The following is a 23,672-nucleotide window of genomic DNA, read 5'->3' on the forward strand; positions in this document are numbered from 1 at the left end:
AAGTTTGAGGGTTCTGTTCATAATCTGGAAAATTTCCAGTAGCATTTTGTCAAGTTTGAGAAACCTTTCCACATTCGTAGAGTGATTATGATTTATTTTTATGTATTCTCAGTACTATTGAGTTTTATTGTAGTGTCTTACCGAACAATTATAGAGCCGTGATTTCCACGAGCGGCAGGATACTAAATTCAAATTTAGCGCGTCGCGTCGCCAACACTGGTGGTGATGACGTCATCTCCCTCCACTCGCGGGAGAACCAGGTACAACTGACCCAGGTGAATCCAATTCTTTTCCTGCCGGCGTCCGGTGAACATCGGTGGTCGGTGCGGTTGGATGACTTTGCTCGCTTTTTTTCTGGTGGAATTGATCTTCGGAATTGGTGAAGTACTCTTTTTTTGGCGTTGTTGTTATTTTGCGTTTTATTTAGGCGTTGCCATGTCGGATTCTAGTCCGGTCGGGAGTTAGGTTTTGCATCTCAGGATGTAAAACTAGATTATCCAAGTTAGAATATGATTCTCACACTAAATGTGTTAAGTGTAGGGGACAGGTTGTTCAGCAGATCGAACATGTAACGAGTGTAGTGATTGGACTGTTTCTCAAAGGAAGTTTTTTAGTTCATACTCGGAGAAATTAGCTAAAGACAGAATTAGAAAAGCAGCGCTTAGGGAAAGTAGACTTAGCTCTGCTTCGTCTTGCGATGCATCTGTTCCTTCTGTTCTCCTCAAATTGTTATGTCTCCTTTAACTACACCTCCTATTCCTCCTACTAATCCCACTTCTCCGGCTTCCCGTGTAGTTTCTTCCGACACCATTGCCAGTCTGGAATCGAGGTTAGATCAGAAATTTTCGGTACTAGCGAATACGGTTTTTGCAACTTGGTAATTCAGTTAAGACGTTTTTTGGAGAAAGCGACCTCAGGTAAGAGTGTAGTTTGAGGGTGCGTCTGTCTGTCCTGACACGTCTCCTAGACAAAGGTCACTGTCCAGCTCGCACCGGGGAGAAGACATACCGGAAGTCCAAGGGAGTCGATCGGGATTTGCCCACAGACAGGCGCCTCTCTTGTTGAGCCCGTTGCGCCTCAACAGGCTCGGTTAAGCGTTGGAAAGGTGTTGCGGTCAGACGCCTTTCGAATGATTCAAGCGATTCGTCTCCGGTCGCGCGGCGCTCTTGGCGAGATTCGCCGTTTCGCGTCCCCTTAAAGAGGCGTTCAGGCGCCGATTCTTCGCCTCCTCCAGTCAAGCGGTATAAGGAGCCTGAGAGTAGGGTTGCGCCGCGGCCGTTAGCGGCTCGTTCGTCGCCTCAATCTGTGCCTTTTTCGGCTCCATCTAATAGTAGAGATTGTGGTTTTAGCGCTGTAGCTAGCAGTTCTAAGGGTGTTTCTTTAGGCGCTTTTTCGTCTGTTACGCCTGATGCGCCTGTTTCGCCTCGAATTTCGGCGGCTCCGAGCGAGGCGCAAGTAGTTTTTTCCGCCTCCTGCTGAACATTTAGGCTCTTCCAAGCCTACGTTAACTGTTTTTGATTCGTCTCTGGCGCCTTTGCGCAAGCAGTTAGAGATGTTAACCAACTGGATGAATGAGTCCAAGGGTGGTTCGAAACCTTCAGATCCGGTTGTAGTTCCGTCTACTTCTTCGGCGGTATCGGAGAATGAAGAAGAAGTAGAGGAGGAGGATTCACATCACCTCTCGTGTTATTCACGTCTCCTTAGATTTCTTCTGGTATCTTATCCAGATTATTTTGAGAAAGCGGCTCCGCGCTCCCCAACTTCGACTTTTTTGATGAGGAGGAAACTTCAGACCCTCTCCTCCCAAAACTTGTTCTATCTAAAGCGGTTAGACATTCGTTGAAAGAGACGGAGAAATGGATGTCTATGAAAAGAGACTTAGGGAAGGCTCTTTTTGCTACCCTCCCTCTAAGTTGCTTCGTAAGAGGTATAGGTTTTATGTAACTGGGGAAGCTCCTTCTCTGGGAGTTTCTGCCTCCTCCCAGGGAGACTTCTCCAGTTTAATCGACTCCTCTAGAAGATCTGCTTTCGCCGCAGCGAAGTTTTCTTTACAGCGCCTGAGTTGGACCACGTTGTAAAGAATCAATTTAAACTTTTGGAAGTCTTTAGCTTCCTTGATTGGACTATTGGCGCTTTAGCGGCCAAGATCGAAGACTGTCCTTCTCTTTCCCAGGAGGGTTAGCGGACGATTGGATTGGTGTTCTGTCCTGTGCGGACAAATCCATTAGGGATGGATGTGATGAGTTAGCTTCGCTCATCGCCTTTGGTACCCTTAAGAAAAGGCAACTTTGGTGCTCCTTGCTTCTAAAAGGGTTACGTCCCAACAGAAGTCTGCTCTCTTGTTTGCTCCTTTTGTGAAAGATAACCTCTTTCCAGACGATGTAGTGTTGTCAATTTCGTCTGCGCTAGATAAGAAATCTACTTCGGATTTACTGGCACAGTCTACTAAGAGACCTAAAGCTCCTGTGGAGACTGTTCCTTCGGTTTCTCCTCTGGCGCAAGCGCCTTTTTGAGGGAGAAAACCCAAGCGCTTCTTTCGGCCGAAATCGAATTTGCGACCTCAGTCTAAGGCCTCGGCCAAGGTTAACAAACCTTCCAAATGAAAGCTCGGTTCTTCATGCACCAGTGGGAGCCAGGCTGGCTCTGTTTTGGGAGGAATGGGAAAACAGAGGAGCAGAAGCCTGGTAGTGCAAGTACTCAAGTTCGGCTATCGTATTCCTCTCGTTTCACCTCCCTCGCTCTCACCTGTGCCAATTCCATTCCAGGCATACTCTCCGGGCTCAGACAAATTTCTGGCGCTAGCCGCAGAAGTGGAAGCGCTTGTTCTCAAAGAAGCGATAGAACAGATAGAAGGGGATTTTCCTCCAGGCTTTTACAATCGCCTTTTTGTAGTTCCCAAGTCATCAGGGGGCTGGAGGCCGGTTTTGGATGTGAGCGCCCTGAACTTGCATGTCCAGAAAACAAAATTTCATATGGAGACCACGGTCGGTTCGGTTTGAGTTCCATCAGACAGGGGGATTGGATGGTCTCTCTGGACATGCAAGACGCTTATTTTCACATTCCGATACATCGCGAATCTCGGAAGTACCTGAGGTTCATGTTCGAAGGCAAGGTGTTTCAGTTTCGGGCGCTTTGCTTCGGACTAGCGACCGCTCCTCAAGTTTTCACCAGGGTTCTATCCCCGATAGGAAGCTGGCTACACATATTAGGAGTAAGAATCTCCCTCTATCTGGACGATTGGCTTCTCCGGTCGGAATCAGAGAGTCGGTGCATGAAGGACCTTGGAACAACTCTGGATCTTGCCAGAAAGTTAGGAATTTTGGTCAACAAACAGAAGTCCCAGTTGGTTCCATCTCAGAGCATCCTTTATTTGGGGATGATTCTGAATGCTCAAGTTTTTTCGGGCTTTTCTGTCCCCGAAGAGGGGTTTAAGGCTTTCTGGAGACAGTTCAGGAGTTCTTGGACAAAAAGGTAAGTTCTTGGCCAATCAGTGGATGAGGCTCTGGGCAAATTGACGTCAGTGGAGAAATTTGTGACGTTGGGAAGACTGCACATGAGACCTCTGCAGTTTTTCCTGAGAGCCTCTTGGTTGCAGGAAGACACAACCAGACTCGATTACCTTTCCTGTCACAGATCAAATAAAAGAGGACCATAAGGTGGCTCTCTCGAGCAAGGTTGGAAGAAGGGTTAGATCTACGACCCATCCTCCCGAACCTACAGTTCTTTTTCCGACGCATCGGACACAGGTTGGGGAGCCCTACTGGGAAATCAACGGACTTCAGGAGCTTGGTCGGAGAAGGAGAAGAAAGTTCCACATAAATGTAAAGGAACTGTTAGCAATTTTCTTAGGGCTCAGACAGTTTCGGAGCTTAGTAGAAGGCCGAGTAGTGGCAGTGCATTCCGACAACTCCACGGCTCTCTCGTACGTGCGGAAACAGGGGGGGACTCAGTCTTTCTCTCTGTACGAAGTAGCCAAGGATCTCCTCCTGTGGGTCAAACGAAGCGAAGGTTCAGCTAGTCCCGAGATTTGTTCCGGGAAAGATGAACGTCCTGGCGGACGAGTTAAGTCGTCAACAGCAAGTGTTACCTCTGGAGTGGACTTTGGACAAGATTTGTCAGAAACTTTGGCGCCTTTGGGGACGACCGTCAATAGACCTGTTCGCGACATCGAGGAACAACCGTCTTCCTCTCTTTTGTTCTCCAGTCCCAGATCCTCTAGCTTGGTCGGTGGACGCAATGCTGTTGGATTGGTCGGGTCTGGAAGCTTATGCATTCCCTCCGTTCGGTCTAATAAGAGAGGTGCTGAACAAGTTCATGTCGCACAGCAATGTAACGCTAACGTTAATCGCTCCCTTTTGGCCCAGGAAAGAGTGGTTCCCGGACCTTCTCCAGTTGTTAGTAGACTTCCCCAGACTTCTTCCTCCAGAGAAGTGGCTTCTCAAACAACCTCACTTCAAGAGGTTCCACCAAAACTTGTCCGCTCTAGCTCTGACAGGGTTCAGACTGTCCGGAATCTTGTCAGAGCGAAAGGATTTTCAAGAAGAGCTGCAGAAGCTATCGCTCGTTGTAGGAGAGAGTCTTCTAACAAACTCTATCAAGGGAAGTGGAGAATCTTCAGAGAGTGGTGTAGAAGTGCTAAAGTCTCTACTTCTGCGACCTCTTTAACAGAAATAGCAGATTTTCTTCTATTTCTTAGGAACTCTAAGAAACTGGCTCCTTCGACGATCAGAGGATATAGAGCCATGCTCTCTTCGGTTTTTCGACATCGAGGTTTGGATATTTCCTCCAATTCAGATCTGTCGGACCTCATTAGGTCTTTCGAAACCACTAAGCTCCCGCAAGATACAGTGGCTTGGAACTTAGATGTGGTGCTTAAGTTCCTCATGGGGCCACCGTTTGAGCCTTTGAAGTCGGCTTCACTCAGGAACTTGACTAAGAAGGCACTCTTTCTTATTGCACTAGCTTCTGCTAAGCGTGTCAGCGAATTGCACGCTATAGACAAAAGAGTCGGTTTCTCTCAAGGCAATGCTGTATTTTCGGTATCTTTGACCTTTCTAGCCAAAAATGAGAATCCTTCTAATCCTTGGCCGAGGAGTTTTGTGGTAAGGAACTTATCTGATTTGGTTGGACATGAGGAGGAAGAAAGGCTCTTATGTCCAGTCAGGGCTATTAAGCAGTATCTGTTTGCCACTAAGGGTATCAGAGGACAATCTTCTAAGCTCTGGACCTCGGTTCAAAATCCCTCTCGTCCTCTTTCTAAGAATGCTATATCGTTCTTTATTAGAGAGCTTATCAGGGAAGCTCACTCGCAGTCCGAGAACGACAATCTTTTCCGTTCTGAGAGTTAAAGCTCACGAGGTTAGAGCAGTGGCAACTTCTTTAGCATTCAGAAAGAATTTATCTTTAGCTTCGATTCTTCAGAGGACGTTCTGGAGATCGAATTCGGTTTTTGCGAGTCATTATCTCAAAGAGATAGAAACGGTTTTCGAGAATTGTAAAACGTTAGGTCCGGTGGCGGTTTCTGGCATGGTGTTGGGAGAAACGGCACAGGGGTCGTCACCTCTATGCTAACTTTGCACCTTGAATAGGTTGTCGAGTTCAAGGGAAGCTGGGGGTACTGAGTACCTGGGATACTCACCAGTCTGTTAGGTCAGATTTTACAATGGTTGGGTATATATGTTTTTAAATCTGGTGTTGGTGCAAATGTTTTGTATGATTGAATTTCTGGTCTTAGCCCAGGGCAAGGGCAATCTTTGTTGTTACTATCCTCCGTCAGTCAGCCTTGACTCGCTTGAACTACGAAGGATTCCACTCCTGTAGAGGCTAACTTTGGGCAAATTCCAATTCCTCTACAATAGTAAGAAGAGCACCGACCAGAGGCAGTAACAGTCTGCTGTAGCTCTCTTACAGGTAAGTACAACAGACACCTTGAGTGTTTACTGGTATTGCAATAAATGTAACCATTTAAAAATACTAGTGGTCCACTGAATCCCACCTTCCCATAAATGTGTAATCAGCTCTATAATTGTTCGGTAAGACACTACAATAAAAATGAAATTTTCATTATTAAAATGAAGTTTTATTGTATACTTACCGAACAATTATGATTATACCCACCCTCCTCCCCTTAGGTGGACGGACGGGCAGAAAGAATTGGATTCACCTGGGCAGTTGTACCTGGTTCTCCCGCGAGTGGAGGGAGATGACGTCATCACCACCAGTGTTGGCGACGCCGACGCGCTAAATTTGAATTTAGTATCCTGCCGCTCGTGGAAATCACGGCTCTATAATTGTTCGGTAAGTATACAATAAAACTTCATTTTAATAATGAAAATTTCATTTTTTTCATTCTTTTCTTTGCCACAGTGACAGCAATGAGGATGACAATGACTCAATCAAGGTTCCCCGGACAGGTGGTGATTGGAACAAGAGGTAAGCAATTATTTGCACAGCATGCAACATTTAAGACATTACTTACTAGGTAGTTTGTTTATTCTTCTAAGCTGTGATGTTTGAAATATTCAGCTGTATTTATGTTCATGCATAGTAGCTGCATGGAGCTATTATTTTTGAAATACATAATTTTTGTCAGTAAGTTTATACAGACTATCAAACAGAATTGCAAATTTAAAAATACGCTGTAGATAATTTTAGATGTAAAATCCTTTGGTCTTCTCTTTAGAAGCTTTTAGATGGTTGTCTAATCTGCCTGTGTCTTGAGTAACTTCTAAGTAGGCGTTGTTACTTATGTAAGAACGAACCATTGTTTTACCTGTGGGAATAAATGTTTTGTTATCTAGATAGAAATGAGAGAAAATAGAGGATGCAGAACATTTTTATTAATAGCTTTCCTCCTCGGAGTAATGAGTTGCTTTTCAGCAGTATCTCATTGCCTGACCAGACATGTAAATCCTTAACAATGTGATAATCAGACAAAGATTTGTATTTGTGTTATTTCATTTTTTATGTAAATTTCATGTTTCATAAACCCTTCAGTTTGTGTTCCATTTTCTTTTTTCACTTGTTTTCAAGTTGTGGTAACGGATGAATGTGATGTCTAATAATTCATAAGGTTATGGAACCTCAGATCTTTTCTTGAGTTATTTAAACTGAAGTTCTGCTCTCTGTATTTTTTTTCAAACTCCAGTTATATGGCAATTATAGTTTTATATAAGTAACTTACCAAGTACTGATTACATAGCTATTAGTTTCTACTTAACAGCAGCCTGAAAACAAGAACTTTTGAAAATTGTGGTAGCGCTCTTTTGTTTTGGGTGTAGGTAACTAACCCACTTGGTACAACAAAGCTGAAAGGCTCAATTCGTTTCTGCCGGTCAGTGACTTACCATAGGTTGTTGAGCAGTTCTTGAATGCTTGGTCTCTGGATTGTTGTATTTTCGCCAATTTTGGTGACGTATTCTGATGTTTTAGTTGCGCTAATTAGATTAGCTTAGCAGGATTTGACTTGTTTACCAATTGAGACATTAGTATTTTGATTTCACCTTATCATGTCAGACTCTAGTTTATCTAGTGTTAGGTTGCAGCAAAGGCTGCAAAACAAGACAAGACTGACTTCTGCAGAGTAAGTTAGTCATACAATGTGTTGTGTATATAGGCCATCCCCGGGTTACGACAGGTTCGGCTTACGACGTTCCAAGGTTAAGGTGCTTTTCAATTATACTTATCAGAAATTATTTCCAGGGTTACGACGCCTACAACATTCTTCTTTCAGATGAAATATGACACCAAAAATGCAAAATAATCAATATTTTAAGTTTTTTTTATGAAAAATGCAATAAGAATGCACTTTACATAGTTTTCAATGCACCCAAAGCATTAAAAGCAAGGTTTTCTTAGGATTTTTTATGATATTCTGGCTTACGACGATTTTCGGCTTTTGACGGCGTCTCAAGAACGGAACCCCCGTTGTAACGCGGGGACTGCCTGTATAGAGGGCAGATTTGCTCTGACTCTTACGTGTGATGAGTGCAAAGATTGGGACGAGAGAAAATGGCAGGTTTTTTTAATCACATTTGTCTAAACTTCATGACAAAACTAGGAAAATGGCTGATAGAGTTGAAGCCAGGGTTGCTAAGTCAAAGTGCTTCTCCTGATAATGATGTTATTTTGCCTGTTCCTTTGATGCATGCGACTGCCTTTTCTCTTAATAACAGTCCTCTGACTCTTCCCTGTACTCCAATTCCAGGCTCTCTCTTCAGAACCCAGTGCCATTGCCAGTGTTGCAGCATGGATAGACCAGAAATTTGGTCTTTTAGTTAGTACAATAACCAAAATTGGGTCTTCGATGAAAGCGCTCATGGATAAACTGAATAGTGTTGGTGATAGTGTAGTGGAGGGGGTGGCTATCTGTCCCTCCGATGCTCCTAGACCAAGGGCCCTGTTAGACTCCCCTGCACCTAGGAGTAAGCATACTGGCAGTCCAAGGGAGGTTGATGGGGTTTGCCCATGGGTAGTTGCCTCTTCAAATGAACCTGTCAATGGTCTTTTCCAGGACTGTTTGGATGGCCATTGGAAAGGCTTCCATGTGGATAGTCATAATTTGTCTTCTAGTGAGTCGGACAATGGTGTGTATGAGGGGCGCTGTAGGCACTTTTACAGTTTTTCGAGGCCGTTAAAAAGACACAGTTCTTCGTTGGAAGACTGGCCTCCTACATGTAAACGTTTGAAGGAATGTGAACCCAGTCTGCTCCCCTCCTGTAGTTTTTGGGAGAGCCCCTGTCAAGTTTCTGAGCGTAAGGTTGCTGTGCCTTAACGCTCCATTTCTTCAAAGTATCAGTCAAGTTTACAGAGTGCCCTGTTTTGGAATGGACAGAATGTACAGTTTCGGAGCACAACTTCCAAATGTTCGGAGCACCTAGCGTACAAATGCCCAGAGCACCCACTTTTGGCTACGAGTACTTGCGTGTGCTGATAAGGCATTCAGAGATGGCACACAAGGATTACTGCAATTTTTACAAGAGGTACAGTAATACCTTGAGATACAAGCAGCCCAAAATGCAAATTTTTTGAGATGCGAGCTGTGACTTGGTCCATATTTTTTGTCCAAGATACAAGTGGAATTCCAAAATACGAGTGACAGTCATGTTTCTGGAGGCTGCGCTAGTTGGCGCGTGGGTTCAGCACCAGCACACCTAGCTCTTTTTAATGAACTTGTTTGTCACATTTACTTGACATTTTACAAGACAGGCAAAAGCAAACCCATCTAGTTAAATAATTTCAAAAACAGCAAAGAGAGATTGATGAAAGTATAGTTTTAACATTATATATACTTGATGTGTAAATCATGAACAACTGAATTAGATAGCAAAATCCATTTGGCTTGTATTTCAACCATCGTATGATATTAAACAATTGCCATAGTTATGTTATAAGTGACAGTACAATAGGACTGATACATTTTATGTAATAACTTTATTCACTATTGATCAAAGATCAGCAAGGAAATATACTGTTAAATTTAAACCAAGATGTAGCTGAAGCTGAGAAAACTGTTCAGGCTGCTAATGACTATTATCGTGCATCGGCAACAAGGATGAAACTCCTGTAAACTTATGCCATCAAACACAACCGTAGATAAAATTGAGAAAAAATAATTTGTAGGCGTAGCCTGGACACGGCCGCTGAATTCTCAAACAAGGTGGTTCGGTAGTCAACTACTGGTCTAGTCGTTGGTAGTCTCTCCGACTGGACGTAAGCATTCCAATTTGCTTATGGCCATCATTGTGGAAAGAAGTGTGTTTGCCACTCTCTGCCCGACTTGTTTACGTTGTTTACTCCATCTTCTATCCCGGTGGGATTTTTCTTTGTTTTTCTCTGTATAATTGTGGGTTGCTTGCGTGATTATGAGTACCCAGCAAACCCTAGATTTAAAAGCCTATGCTGCCCTTTACCCCCAACCGGCACTGCCCTGGAGTAGACGGCAAGAAGTGCGGGAAGATCTGCGCTTCGTTCAATGTAGATCCTCACTCCCTTTGCACTACGTGCCGAGGGCATGAGTGTAACTGACATAGTATAATGTGTGCAGAGTGTTCCTTGTGGTCCGCTGCCCAGTGGGGAAAGTTTGCGGGACGAAGGAGGTATATGAGGAAACCTAAACCAGTGGTGGGAAAAAATTTGCCCCCAACCACTCCAAATATTGCTAACCCTTCTTCATCATACCTCTCTCCCTGCAACTGTCCTGTACTCTGCCAACCCTCAGAGGCTCCTCTCTCCTCTTCCTCTTCCGAGGTGTTGGTGGGGGGGGGGGGGGGGTCTGCAGCCTCGAACCTGAGTAATGCTCCCCTTAGTCTTTGCTCACCCTGAAGGTCCTCCTTTGGAGTGAGGGGGGACTCCCACAACCCAACTTTTACTTCTGCAGGTGAGTGTTGGGACTACACCAGGCTTGGTCTTCCCTTGGACTCGTGGGATTGCCTTCAGTAGAAGTGCTGTTGGCTCACCTGAACTGCACTTCCAGCAGCGATGCTACCCACTCTGCTGTCTCTGCTACCACGACTACATTGACCCAGCCTGGTTACTACATACCTCCACACCTGGTTTGGTCACATCACCCCAAGAGTGTGACGTCTTCCTTGGGTGGGATGCAACATCATCTACCGCCACCCAATCTGCTGATGCCTCCATTACCTGGTTTCAGATTACCTTCACTGACAGTGTCAAGGTTCCCAGCTCCGTCCTTGTCACCTGTGGACCTACCAGCCATTCCTGCTACTATGCCTTTCGCAGAACACGCGCCAGAACCCCGCCCTGCTTTTGTTGCCAACCCTGCTGCTGCCTGACCTGCCCCCCATTGCCAGACCTGCTCATGCCGATGTTCCTTGGTTGGCCCTGACCACGATCCTGCAGAAGCTGTCAAAGAGGAAGTTGAAGAAGAAGAGATCAAGGAAGCTGTTGTCATCTTTGTCTTCGTCTTCATCTTCATCTTCATTGTCGTCATCTTCGTCTGCCACCTCCTCACCTCCCCCTTCAAAGGTTTCACAACCTAAGAAGGGGAAGGTAGCCTCTCCACCCCCTAAGAAGCCTCGCCATGAGGCTTCTAAGGGGCTGTGTCCTCTCTTGGGGGGGAAGCAGTTAGCTCTCCTGTCGGCTCCCCCACTCCTTCGGGAGAGGGAACCGAGACTCCGTCTTCAGGGGCCAGGGTCTCAGGAGCCTCTGAAGCACGAACTAAGGTTTGCCCTCCAGTCTCTAGTTCCAAAGGCACTGCCAGTGAAACTGGATCCGTATCTGAGACTCGGTCACGAGTCTCTCCGAGTGTACAACCTCCCAAGGGAAGTCATACAAGCTGTGGCTTGGACCCGCCTGCGAAGACCAAGCCCGGTTCTTTGTCAGGAGCCATGGTTGATGCCTCTGTCCCCTGGGATAGAGCATCAGGAGAGGCTAAGAGGAGTTCCCCTGTACAGTGCACTTTGCTAGGGGCTTCGGCCACGAATAGCACTGGGATGCATTATGAGGATGATGCTCGGTCTCGCCAGGCAGGGAGCCACTTCAATGCTAACAGCAGTGCTGCTGGCAAGTCCGCGGCTCCCACCAGCGCTGCTACCAGTTCTGCTACCAGTCCTGCTACCAGCACTGCTACAGCCCAGCGAGATTTGATGCATTCTCCTTGGAAGAGCACTTCGTCTTTACGATTGTGCTCTCCTAGACCCACACATTTGACACCATCGCAGGTTGGTGAAAGGGTGCGGCTCACCCCACCCCCCCAGCAGCAGCGCTGCTAGGAGGAATGAGAACATCCGATCCACCTCTCCTATTCCCTCTACTTCCTAGGGCTACACCAGGAGGGGTGAGGTGAATAGTAGGAATCCCATAGAGTCTTCTCCACAGGATTTGGCGGCAGCAGCCTATGTCCTTGGGGTTTTAGGACCCCACAGAACGTACGCTCAAGTTCTCGAGGATGGATCTAGAGGGTCTGGCAGGGTTCTCCTGCATGGGGGAGTAGATCAGGAGGAACGATCCCTGGAAGGACTGGATGGTCCTTTGCCAAGAGACTCAAACACCCCTAAGATACAGAGGACCTTTGCAGAGATTGTCACACTGATTCGTCAGCACAATGATCTCGGGGAAGCAGCGGTGACCTCCTCTGCTGGAGACCGCCTCTCCCGCCTCTAATCTTTTTGGGGATACAAGAGGGAACCCAAGGCTTTGACGGGACTTCCATGGTCAGCCTTGGCCGACAGAGTATTGGATCAGGAGAATAATCTTGTTTCAGGGCAGGAGAATTCACTCAAGTCCAATTGATCGGATAAACTGCTTCCCCCTCCTATACCTTGCCAGAGGTGCTTTTACATGCCCTCAGAAAGGCATCTACTGACCAAGTAGGTGGAACCGGACTTGGTTTGTCTCAGTCTGGGTCTTTCGTTGCAGCACCTGACTAGTGAGAGTATTTCTCTCTCGAAGCAGGAGGCAGCAACATTGGAAGCCACTACTATGGTGGCTTTCCAAGTAGTCTGTTGGCTGGACCTGTGGTCTTTCACAGCGTCCAGGGTCGATGACCCTCTGGGGCCTTTACCCCGGGGGAAGACTCGGCCTTTGGGAGACAATGTCAGTCTTGGGGTAAGGCTATTACCTACCTGGCCCACCAGACTGCTAACCTGTAGGCTAACCTGGTGCTCAAGAGACGTGACACCGTCCTCTCACGAGTAACCAGGTCGCTTGGTTCCAAGTCCAAGCAGTAGGATGATGATAAGGACTGGCTTGTTCATCAGGCAGTAGCGAAGGCTTCTGTGGCTAGACCTTCGAGTCTGGCTAGCTCTTCTTTGGCCCCAAAGAAGTCCTCCGCTTCTAAGGGATCCCGAAGAATGACCCCGCTTTTTTCTTCGTCTTCGAAGGGAGCGCTGGTCATGCCCCCTTTCAAGCCAACCCTGCCTTTGGGTAAGGGAGGTAAGGGTTAGAAGAGGGGGAAAAGCTCGGCTCGTGTTCCCCTCCAGCTGCTGCCATTGGTGGGGGGTGCCTATCAAGCCATTGGGCAACTTGGCAGTGATATGGAGCAAAGACTTGGGTAGTGGATGTCCTTCGGGAGGGTTATCTACTCCCCTTCGAGTCTCCGCCACCCCTCACCAACCACCTGGTCCGTCTTCTTTCCTACATAGTGGGATCACCGAAACACCAAGCACTAGTAGAAACGTGCAGATGCTAAGCAAGGGTGCTGAGCAAGGGTACTGTAGAAGTTGTGTTCGGACTGCTCTCCCAGGTTCTATAGCTGAATCTTTCTCATAGAGAAGACTTCAGGGGTTGAGACCAGTCATAGACCTCTCTCCCTTGAACTGATTCGTTCACCAGACTCGGTTTAAGATGAAGACAACACGTTCAGTGTTGGCCTCTATCAACGAGAACGACTTCATGCTTACAGTGGACCTAAAGGATGCGTATTTCCAAATACCCATCCATTGGTCGTCCCGCAAGTACCTCCGCTTCATCCTTGGGGAAACAGTCTACCAATTCAAGGCACTATGCTTCGGACTTTCGACCGCTCCCCAGGCAATGTGGGATACGTCTTTTGAGGTATCTCAATGACTGGTTGGTCCTGGCAAGCGGGAGCTTGCAGCTGCTACAGGACAGGGATTGCCCTCTCAAGTTTTGTCCGGATCTCGAACCTAAGCAGAGGACATTGTATCGAGGCAAGCTGATAGACCCGGTAGCAGCAAAGGCTTTCCCCTTGGACTCTCATATCAGCAGGCTCAGAGAGGCAACGCGGCTATTCCTGTCAAGACAGGAACAACCTGCTCTGCTCTGGCAAGTCGTGATTGGTCACCTATCGTCATTGGAGAAGCTGGTCCCTCATGGCCGCCTTCACCTTCGGTCTTTCCAGTGGAGACTGAGGGAGTATTGGTCCCAGTCACAGGATCCTCAGTCCCTCCTCGTTCCTCTCTTGCAGGAAGTCAGAGAAGACTAGTATTGGTGGCTAGACAACAGGAACCTCATTGTAGGAGTGGATCTGTCCGCTCCCTCTCCGGACATGCTCCTGTTCTCAGACGCATTGAACGAGGGATGGGGCGCACACCTGGAGGAGTTGCTGACTGCAGGAGTGTGGAACCTTCATGACAGGTGCCTTCACATCAACCTCCTGGAACTCCAGGCAGCCTTCCTGGCCCTCCAGGAGTTCCAGGAACGAGTGATGGAACACTCTGTGGTGTTGATGAGCAACAACACCATGGTAGTGGCATATGTCAACAAGCAAGGGGGACTTACCTCTCTCGAGCTACACCAGTTGACAATGCAGGTGCATGAGTGGGTAATCTGAATACGAAAATAATTCAGGTTACGAGAGGGTGTACTGTAAAGTCCGAGATTTGCCCGGACCACCGAGAACAATTTTAAAACTCGTGTGCTGCTAACTCAGTAGACTCGCCACCATCCTCCCACTCTCCCATTGGTTCCTAATGCTAGTCACTGCTGTAAGATCCTGCTCTCCTATTGGTCAGCATCTATCCCATCATGCCTCTAGGTAAAGGCATTGTTCAGCCACTTTGTCGCATCAGCGTTATCGGACACACGCAGAATTTGTTCGTTCACATATACTACGTATTTCGTTAGTTAACGTAAATTCGTGTTAGTGATTTCGCTTTCTTGGGTCCCAAGAATGTTGCTGAAGTTCACGGAAAGAAGAGGATGCTTTATTTTGAGACTTAGATGGAGATAATTAAGAAGTATGAAGCTGGCATGCGGTTGAGTGTGATTGCTAAGGAATACAGTGGACCCCCCGTATTCGCGTTCTCCAGATTCGCGGACTCACATTCGCGGATTTCTCTCGGGAACGTTTCCCTGCATTCGCTGAAAATTCGCGCATTCGCGATATTTTTCTATGATAAACATCCACAAATTCCTGGTTTTTTATGAATTTAATCATTAAGTGCACTTTTTTGTGATAAAACTATTAAAAAAACCAAGTATGGAAATTCTTAGTAGGTTTTTCTTGAGTTTTATCTAACAAAATAGGCTGTTTTTAGCATTTTTATAGGGGTTCCAAACATTCGCGGGTTCTAACTATTCACGGGGGGGGGGGGGGGGGGGGTGGGGGGGGGGGGGGGGGGGGGGGGGGGGGGGGGGGGGTGGGGGGGGGGGGGAGGGGGGGGGGGGGGGGGGGGGGGGGTGGGGGGGGGGGGGGGGGGGGGGGGGGGGGGGTCTTGTACACATCCCCGCAAATACGGGGGGACCACTGTATGCCCGAAATCTGTCGACAATAGGCACCATCCTTAAGCAGAAGGAAGCCATCAAAGCAACTACACCTTCCAAGGGCATGACTATTTTGTCCAACAAGAGGAGCCACGTGCATGATGAGATGGAGAGGCTGCTTCTTGTATGGATTAAAGACAAAGAAATCGGTGGCAATACAATAACCGAGACAGCAATCTGCCACAGGGCCAGCGCTGTTTTCGGTGATCTGATTGCCCAGGCCAAAGACGACAGAGGAGAAGGGACATCGACACCAACCCCAGACTTCAAGGCTTCTCGTGGGTAGTTTGATAAATTCTGTAAACGGACTGGCATTCATTCGGTGGTGCAGCATGGGGAGGAGGCCAGCTCGAACACGAAAGCGGCTGAAGCCTTTATTAAGACGTTCGACGAGATGACGATCAACGAAGGCTACAGTTCTCAGCAAGTCCTCCACTGTGATGAGACTGGCCTTTTTTGGAAAAAAAATGCCTCGACAGACGTACATCACGGAGGAAGAGAAGAAGCTACCCGGGCATAAGCCTGTGAAAGACAGGCTTACGCTCGCACTTTGTTCCAACGCCAGTGGGGACTGTAAGGTCAAGCCCCTACTTGTGTATCATTCAGAGACTCCTCGAGCAATCCGTCTAGCTTTTCAAGCCTTTGCAACAACACAGCAAAACAGTCACAGTCTATTCCAACAGTATAACTGCACTGGCATACATCAAGAATCAGGGAGGGACTCATTCCTTTTCTCTGCACCAAGAGGCCAAGAGTCTTCGTTTATGATCAGAAAGAAATCAGACCAGGATTCTCACCTGTTTTATCCAAGGCAAGTCAAATGTCCTTATGGATGAGTTAAGTTGTTGCAAGCAGTTACTACCTATGGAGTGGACACTAAACCCACTGGTGTGCACTGACTTGTGGAAAGTGTCGATAGACCTGTGCAATGTCGAGGAACCATCGTCCGCCTCTGTATTGTTCTCCAGTCCTGGACCCTCTGGCATGGGCAGCAGATGCTATGCTTCAGGAATGGATGAACGTAGACATATATACCTTCCCCACATTCAGCATGGTGAGGGAGGTATTGAACATGTTCAGCTCTCTCAACAACACCATAATGACCCTGATTGCTTCTTTCTGGCCACAGAAGGAATGGTTTTCCTGACTTCCTGAGTCTTTAGTAGATTACCCAAGGCTGTTAGCTCAAAAGTGAAGGCTTCTCAAACAGCCTCATCTCCTTTTGTTTTCATCAAGGATTATCCACTCTCACTCTGACAGGCTTCAGACTGTTGGGAAGCTTGTTAAAGCAAAAGGCTTTTCAAGAAAAGCTGCAGAAGCAATTGCTAAATGTAGGTGCCAATCTTCAGCTAATCTCTACAAGGCAAAGTTGTCAGTCTTCAGAACCAGGTGTTGAAAACTTAGTGTCTCTTCTTCTGAAACATCTGTAGCTGAAATTGCAGATTTTTTATTGTTTCTGAGGTTCTTAAAGAGGTTTAGCTACTTCAACTATCAAAGGATACAGGGAAATGTTATCCTCAGTTTTTAAACATAGAGGTTTGGATCTGTCCACAGACCAACGTATTTCGGACCTTATTAAATCTTTTGATATGAGAAAACAAGAAAAATGACTCCTAGGTCCTCCATTTGAACCTTTAATTTCTTCTTCATTAAGGGATCTAATGGCCCTGGCTACACCCAGGAGAATCAGTGAGCTACAAGCATTGGATAAAAAGTTTGGATTTTGTCAGGGGAATGCAATTTGTTTCCTCACTAGGTTTCTTTGCTCTTCCAAGCCCTGGCCCCATTCTTTTTTTGTGAAGAATCTTACTGATTTTATGAGTTCATCAGATCATGAGAGAATGTTTGTCCTTTGAGAGCCCCGAGACATTGTATTGAAAGGTAAAAGGACAAAGGAGATCAGAAACCTTTCCCAAAATCTTTGGTGTTCTGTTAAGAACCTGTCATGTGCTTTGTCTAAGAATGCTTTGGCATTTTTCTTGAAAGATGTGATTATAGAATTGCATTCGAGAGTGCAAGAAGACCTTTTCCCTTTATTTTATGTTAAAGCCCATGAAATAAGGCCACTAGCCACTTAGCTGGCATTTAAGGCTAACCTCCATCTTCGTTACTCATTATCTTCTTGATGCACAGACAATATATGAGAATTGCAGTATGATAGGTCTATTGTCCACAGCTGGCTAGGTAGTGGGGGAGGAAGGATAGGAGTGATCCTTCTACCTATCCGTCTACTTGCCTTGATGAAGGTTGACGAGAAGCTTGGAGGTGCTGTGTATCTGAATGTCCTCCAGTCATTGTTTTTATGGACAGGTGGTGATATTTTTTATGTGTTGTAGGTGATTTTCTGGTCTTTTCTTGTACTGCACCCAGGGCAAGGACAATTATTTGTAATTTGTTAAGCTTTGACAACCACCAGAATATTCCCTTATTGCAAAGCACCCACTACAATAGAGGTGACCCAGAGCCACTACAGTGGTCCCCCTGTATTTGTGGGGGATGCGTACCAGACCCCCCACGAATGTTTAGAATCCACGAATAGTTGGAACCCCTCTAAAAATGCTGAAAATGGCCTATTTTGATAGGTAAAACTCAAGAAAAACCAAGTAAAATATTTTATACCTGGTTTTTTTAATAGTTTTGTCACAAAAAGTGCATGTTATGATGAAGTTGATTTTAAAAACCAGGAAATTCTTTATATTTCTTATTGGAAAATACCGCGAATAGGCAAATTTTCAACGAATAATGGGTAGATATGGTCCAGATGAAATCTGTGAATCAGTGAGTCCGCGAATCCGGATAATGCGAATAAGGGGGGCCCACTGTACAGGTTGCGAGGAGCTTTAACCAGAGGCAGTATCTACCTGCCAAGCTCTCTCACCAGGTAAAGTTACAACAAGCATTTAACCCTTAAACGCCGAATGGACGTATTAAACGCCAAGTCAAAATGTCTCCCATATGCCGAATGGACGTACCATACGTCGACTCAAAAAAGTTTTTTTTTAAATTCGCGGAAAAATACTTATAGGCCTACCAGCCAAAAACTTTTGAATCACACGCCTTGGGGGATGCTGGGAGTTCACGGATCAAGGCGTTGTTTTGTTTACAATCGTTACGCAGGCGCACAAGCGCGAATTTCTTTCTAATCGCACTAAAAAGTATCAGTGACACATCTCAAAAATTATTTCGTCACTTTTACATAATTTTTGCACCGTTTTAAATTATCCGTTACATGAAGTATTATATATGAAAATGTGCGCAATTTCATTTAGAATACAACAAAAAATACTCATGATTGTAGCTTTTATCAGTTTTGAAATATTTCCATATAAATAACGATAAGTGCCAAAATTTCAACCTTCGGTCAACTTTGACTCTACCAAAATGGTAGAAAAACTCAATTGTAAGCTAAAACGCTTATATTGTAGTAATATTCAACTATTTACCTTAATTTTGCAACAAATTGGAAGTCTTTAGCACAATATTTCGATTTTTGGTAAATTTATGAAAAAACTTTTTCCTTACGTCCGCGCTGTAACTCTTCCGAAAAAAATCATACATGCGATTGTGGTAATGTTTGCACCATTTTAAAATTAGCCGTTACATAAAGTTTTATATATGGAAATGTGCGCAATTTCATGCACAATACAACTAAAAACAACCCATGGTTGTAGCTTTTATCAGTTTTGAAATATTTTCATATAAAAAATGATAAGTGACAAATTTTCAACCTTCGGTCAATTTTGACTCTACCGAAATGGTCGAGAAACGCAATTGTAAGCTAAAACTCTTATATTTTAGTAATATTCAATCATTTACCTTCATTTTATAACAAATTGGAAGTCTCTAGCCCAATATATTTTCGATTTATGGTGAATTTATGAAAAAAATAACATTTTCTATACGTCCGCGCGGTAACTCTTCCGAAAAAATCATACGTGCGATTGTGGTAATGTTTGCACCATTTTAAATTAGCCGTTACATAAAGTTTTATATATGAAAATGTGCGCAATTTCATGTAGAATACAACGAAAAATAATTGAAGGTTGTAGCTTTTCTCATTTTTGAAATATTTGCATATAAATCACGATAAATAGAAAAAACCACGTTCGGTCAACTTTGACTCTACCGAAATGGTCGAAAAATGCAATTGTAAGCTATAACTCTTATATTTTAGTAATATTCAATCATTTACCTTCATTTTGCAACAAATTGGAAGTCTCTAGCACAATATTTCGATTTATGGTGAATTTATGAAAAAAACTTTCCTTCCCTCCGCACGCGGATTCTTCGCCAAAAATCTCCGAATTGCGTACATCGCATTCTCAGAAAATTAGCTCCGTTTCATATTAGGCATTTCATAGAGTTTTATATATGAAAATGTGTGCAATTTCATGTAGAATAAAACAAAAAATATTTGAAGGTTGTAGCTTTTCTAATTTCCGAAATAATTGCATATAAAAAAAAAATTATAAAAAAATTTCGACATTTGGTCAACTTTAACTCGTCCAAAATGGTCGAAAACTGCAATTGTAAGCTAAAAATCTTACAGTATCGTAATATTCCATCATTTAACTTCATCTTGAAACAAATTTGAAGTCTCTATAACAATATTTAGATTTATGGTGAATTTAAAAAATATATATTTTTTTACGTCCGCGTGTTACGAATTCATGCATCAATTTATGATAATATTTTCTCTGTGTTGCTTTTATCGTTTTACAATGTGTTATATACCAAAAAGATCGCAATTTAGTTTACATTACAACAAAAAAAAAGTAACTTGTTACCTATAACCGTTTTGCGCACAGCGCGATTTGAATACAATTATACGTGTATATGAAATTTTGTTTTTGCGCTATCATATATCGCATTATTTATATATGATAATGATAATTTTTATCATTTCTGATGGTTGCATACTAAACTTCAGACAATGACAAAAAAAAGGAGCCAAAAATGAACTCTTAATCTTGAAAACTAAGCGCGCTGTGATTTTTTTAAAAAATTATTTTTTCCGCTTCCGCGCTCACTCCAAACCGGCCCCGGCATTCGGGAGAGGTTTTGATTTTTACTGCTTCGGCGTTTAAGGGATAACCATGGTACCTATATTACTATTTAAAATTTATTTCTTTATAATATTTATTTAAATAGTATGTGTCCATAAATCCTACTTCGTGTCAATATGGGATTCAGCTTGGTAAGTTGCTTACTATTAAAAACATTTTTATAATAAATAAGGTTTTATGTATACCCACCAAGTAATTACATAATGGGAGTCCTTCCTCCTTCCCTCTTATGGACATAGGGCACAAACGAGTTGAGGCTTTCAGCTTTGTTGTACCTATTCTTTTCCCAAAGTGGTCATGGCTAATTGCCTACAATAAAAAATAAGAGCTATACCACAATTTTCAAAACTTTTGTGTTTGAGCTGCTGTCAAGTGGAAACTAATAGCTATGAATTATACTCAGTAACTATATATAAAACCTTATTCTGTTATATAAAAATGTTGTGTTTACTATAGGGGTATTTCAGTTATTATTAGTGTTCCTATATGTGCCATGCCTTTAAGGGGGCCGACCGGAACCTCTATATATGGAGGTATAGGGCGAAAAATGCAAAGTCATGAAAAAATTCATGGAGCTTCATATGGCAATTGAGAATACGTATACGAAATATTTCGTCAAAATTCCTCTTACTTTCGTAGTTACAGGGTAATTATACTCTGTTTTTTTTTCATCTGTCCATTCGCTGTGGTGTTTTTGTATGGTAACACTGCGTCCCGGGCTTTAGATAGTTACGCTATGTGGAAGTTTTAGGTAAATAAAAGGATATCTGGGTGTACATTTGCAACTGAAAAGTGTTTTAATAATTTACTGTATGCGAATTACACCGTTAATATTCGAAATAGGATATTATTATAATCGTTTAATGTAAGCTGAATGTAACTATCTAAAGCCCGGACGCAGTGTTACCATACAAAAACACCACAGGCAGATGGACAGATGAAAAAAAACAGAGTATAGTTAACGTAACTCAATAAGCCTAAAACATTGATCCGTACAAGAAAATGCAATATTTCTTCTATCATCGTAAATTTTGATAATTATTGTCAAAGAAATTGGGAGAAATGGCATCTGTAGACATTCCCCGAGTCGAGAAGGAGACTTCAGTCACTTCAGGCTCAACGCTCAAGGCGTCAAGGCCTCAAGCTACCAAGTCATTTAGTGTGCGATCACAGACGTCAAGTAGTCTACACGTTCCATTTCACGTCTGACATTCGTCTGCTTTCAAGTATGTTTATGTATGTTTTGGCAAGAATTTCATCATGCCAATGAGGAAAAGACAAGGGAAACATCTCGCTAACATACAGGTGAAGAAAAAAAAAATCGCTCAAGTATTATTACAGACTATCAGAAATATGCGTAGTTAGTGAAGAGAGAGGGGAGGGTTGCTTAGTAACGACCCCGTCTTGCTTGACAGCACACGTCACACTGTGCCTAAGGCTGCGATCTTTGAGCAAAGAGATCTTCATTTATGATAAATAACAAAGTTTTGGTTTTTTAATACCCAAAATGGAATATGAAATTCATAATAATCATGATTTATTAAATTGTCTTTGTAAAAAAGTGTACGCCTTCGAGTTTCACCTCTTGACATTCTCTTGCAATTACGTTTGTTTATCTTTGTTTCGGGCAAGAATTTCATCATGCCAAAGAGTAAAATACAAGGAAAACATCTCGTTAACACACGAAGAAGAAAATTCGCTGTAATAGCCGAGTTAGTGAAGGGGAGAGAGAGAATTGCGTAGGAAGCAGTGCCCCAGGCTGCGATATATGAGCAAAGGGATCATCATTTATGATTAAATTATGATAAATAAAATAGTTTTGGTTTATTAATACACAAAAAACAAATATACATTCATAATAATCATTATTTATTAATATTGTCTTTATAGAAATACGAAGGAAAACTTTGAACGCCCGTATCTCAAAACTATACTTATTGACCTTCAAAATCTATCTTCTCACTTAGTTTTAAAGCTATAACATTGGAATTTGGTATATAACTCAGAAAGACATTATAGAACAATCAAATAGAGCCCTTTTTTCCAATTTTTGTTTCGTATTTTTTTTATAAATTTTTTTCTCCTGATTTATAGGGTTTATTTTTTGACCATATTGAAAAATTCATATCTAGCAAAAAAATGACTTTTAGAAAAAAAACTCTCCATTCGATTGGAGGTCTACATCAGGTCTATATATGGTAGTAATCCCAGGTCTTAATATTAAATATCAAGGGAGGAGATAGAATTTGAAAAATGGTTATTTTTGGGATAAATCGCCCTGGCGTCACAAAACCGAAGGTCAGAGGTGAAAATCATATGCGGTTTGGAGATGTCCCAAGTCACCTTATTAAGTGGTATGAATATCAAAGTCCTGTCCTTAAAAAAGGGCATTAGCTGGCCGGCCCCCTTAACATTGGAATATTCCACAAGTTTTCATTTAACATTAAATTATTCCTAAGGATTTTATTTGATCTTTACCAAAGTCAAGAGCAGAGATAATTGATGGATCATAATGCTGATGTCCCCATTCAAAGTAGTTATGCATTTAAATCTGTATTCCAGACAGTTTTTCCTAGTCTTTACCAAAGGAAAGAGCTTCTGCAATCAATGATTGATCATACTGTTAATGGCTCCATTTCAAGAGTTATTGGTTTAAAATAAGAAGCTATGTATTCTCCTTATCAAGAACCTTTTTGTTTTACATTCCCAGACATGTTTTAGTAAAAAGGCAGATGAGGTATACCTTTACACTAGTTGCCATAAGTGAATTTAATGAATTATAATGAAGATGGGTAGTTCCTTTTCTTTCTTCTTTGAGTCTCAGAAGTTGTTTTTAGTCTTTTACATCTTAATTATTAAGGGATTCAAAGCAGATGGAACTCTGTTTTTTGGCAATAACTTTATGTCAAAGCATCAGATTAGGGTGAAAGTTGGCAAGTGTATATTTTATAACCCTACCTAATTTTTGTAATTATTATATTGTACCTAAGTCAAATAGTCCTGATACTTATTAGAGTAAAAGTGAATTTCTTATGCCAGAACTGTCAAAATGAAAACAATAGTGACTTTAACATATGATGGCATGAGGCTCCACCCACAGTGAACAGAAGTTTACTTACAGTAATACCCCAAACTCATGCTAGGTTAGGTTACAGACTCCTCGAGCAAGGGGAATTTTCGTGTAAGTTTGGCATGGTCTCTAAAAGTGCTAATAATTGCTTACTTCTAGAATTTGAACACTAAATATGACCCTAATCATGCTCCCTAAATATTAAACTAACTATTAAATGAAATTAAAGTCACTGTAATTCCATTTAATAGTTAGCTTAATACATTACCCTTTTAAAAAATAGTAAATAAATGGTTGGTGAAAATATACGAGTGTGTGAAGATTACATATGTACAGCATAGTTCTCT

The 23,672-nt window shown here is 43.2% G+C and overlaps 1 protein-coding gene and 1 long non-coding RNA gene across 2 annotated transcripts in view; both read left to right on the forward strand.

Moving 5' to 3' along the window:
* LOC135219954 (uncharacterized) overlaps positions 1–23,672 on the forward strand; it is a 224,577-nt gene that overhangs the window by 120,210 nt on the left and 80,695 nt on the right. The window lies entirely within an intron of this gene.
* The window catches only part of LOC135219953 (protein cycle-like), a gene marked incomplete at its 5' end in the record, with an annotated part of 77,833 nt that continues 60,527 nt past the window's right edge, over positions 6,367–23,672 (forward strand). Inside the window, 1 exon segment of the mRNA XM_064257197.1 lies at positions 6,367–6,432. Coding sequence (XP_064113267.1) covers positions 6,367–6,432 — 66 coding nt within the window.

This window comes from Macrobrachium nipponense, chromosome 1 (assembly GCF_015104395.2).
Source record: "Macrobrachium nipponense isolate FS-2020 chromosome 1, ASM1510439v2, whole genome shotgun sequence".
NCBI classification, from domain to species: domain Eukaryota; kingdom Metazoa; phylum Arthropoda; class Malacostraca; order Decapoda; family Palaemonidae; genus Macrobrachium; species Macrobrachium nipponense.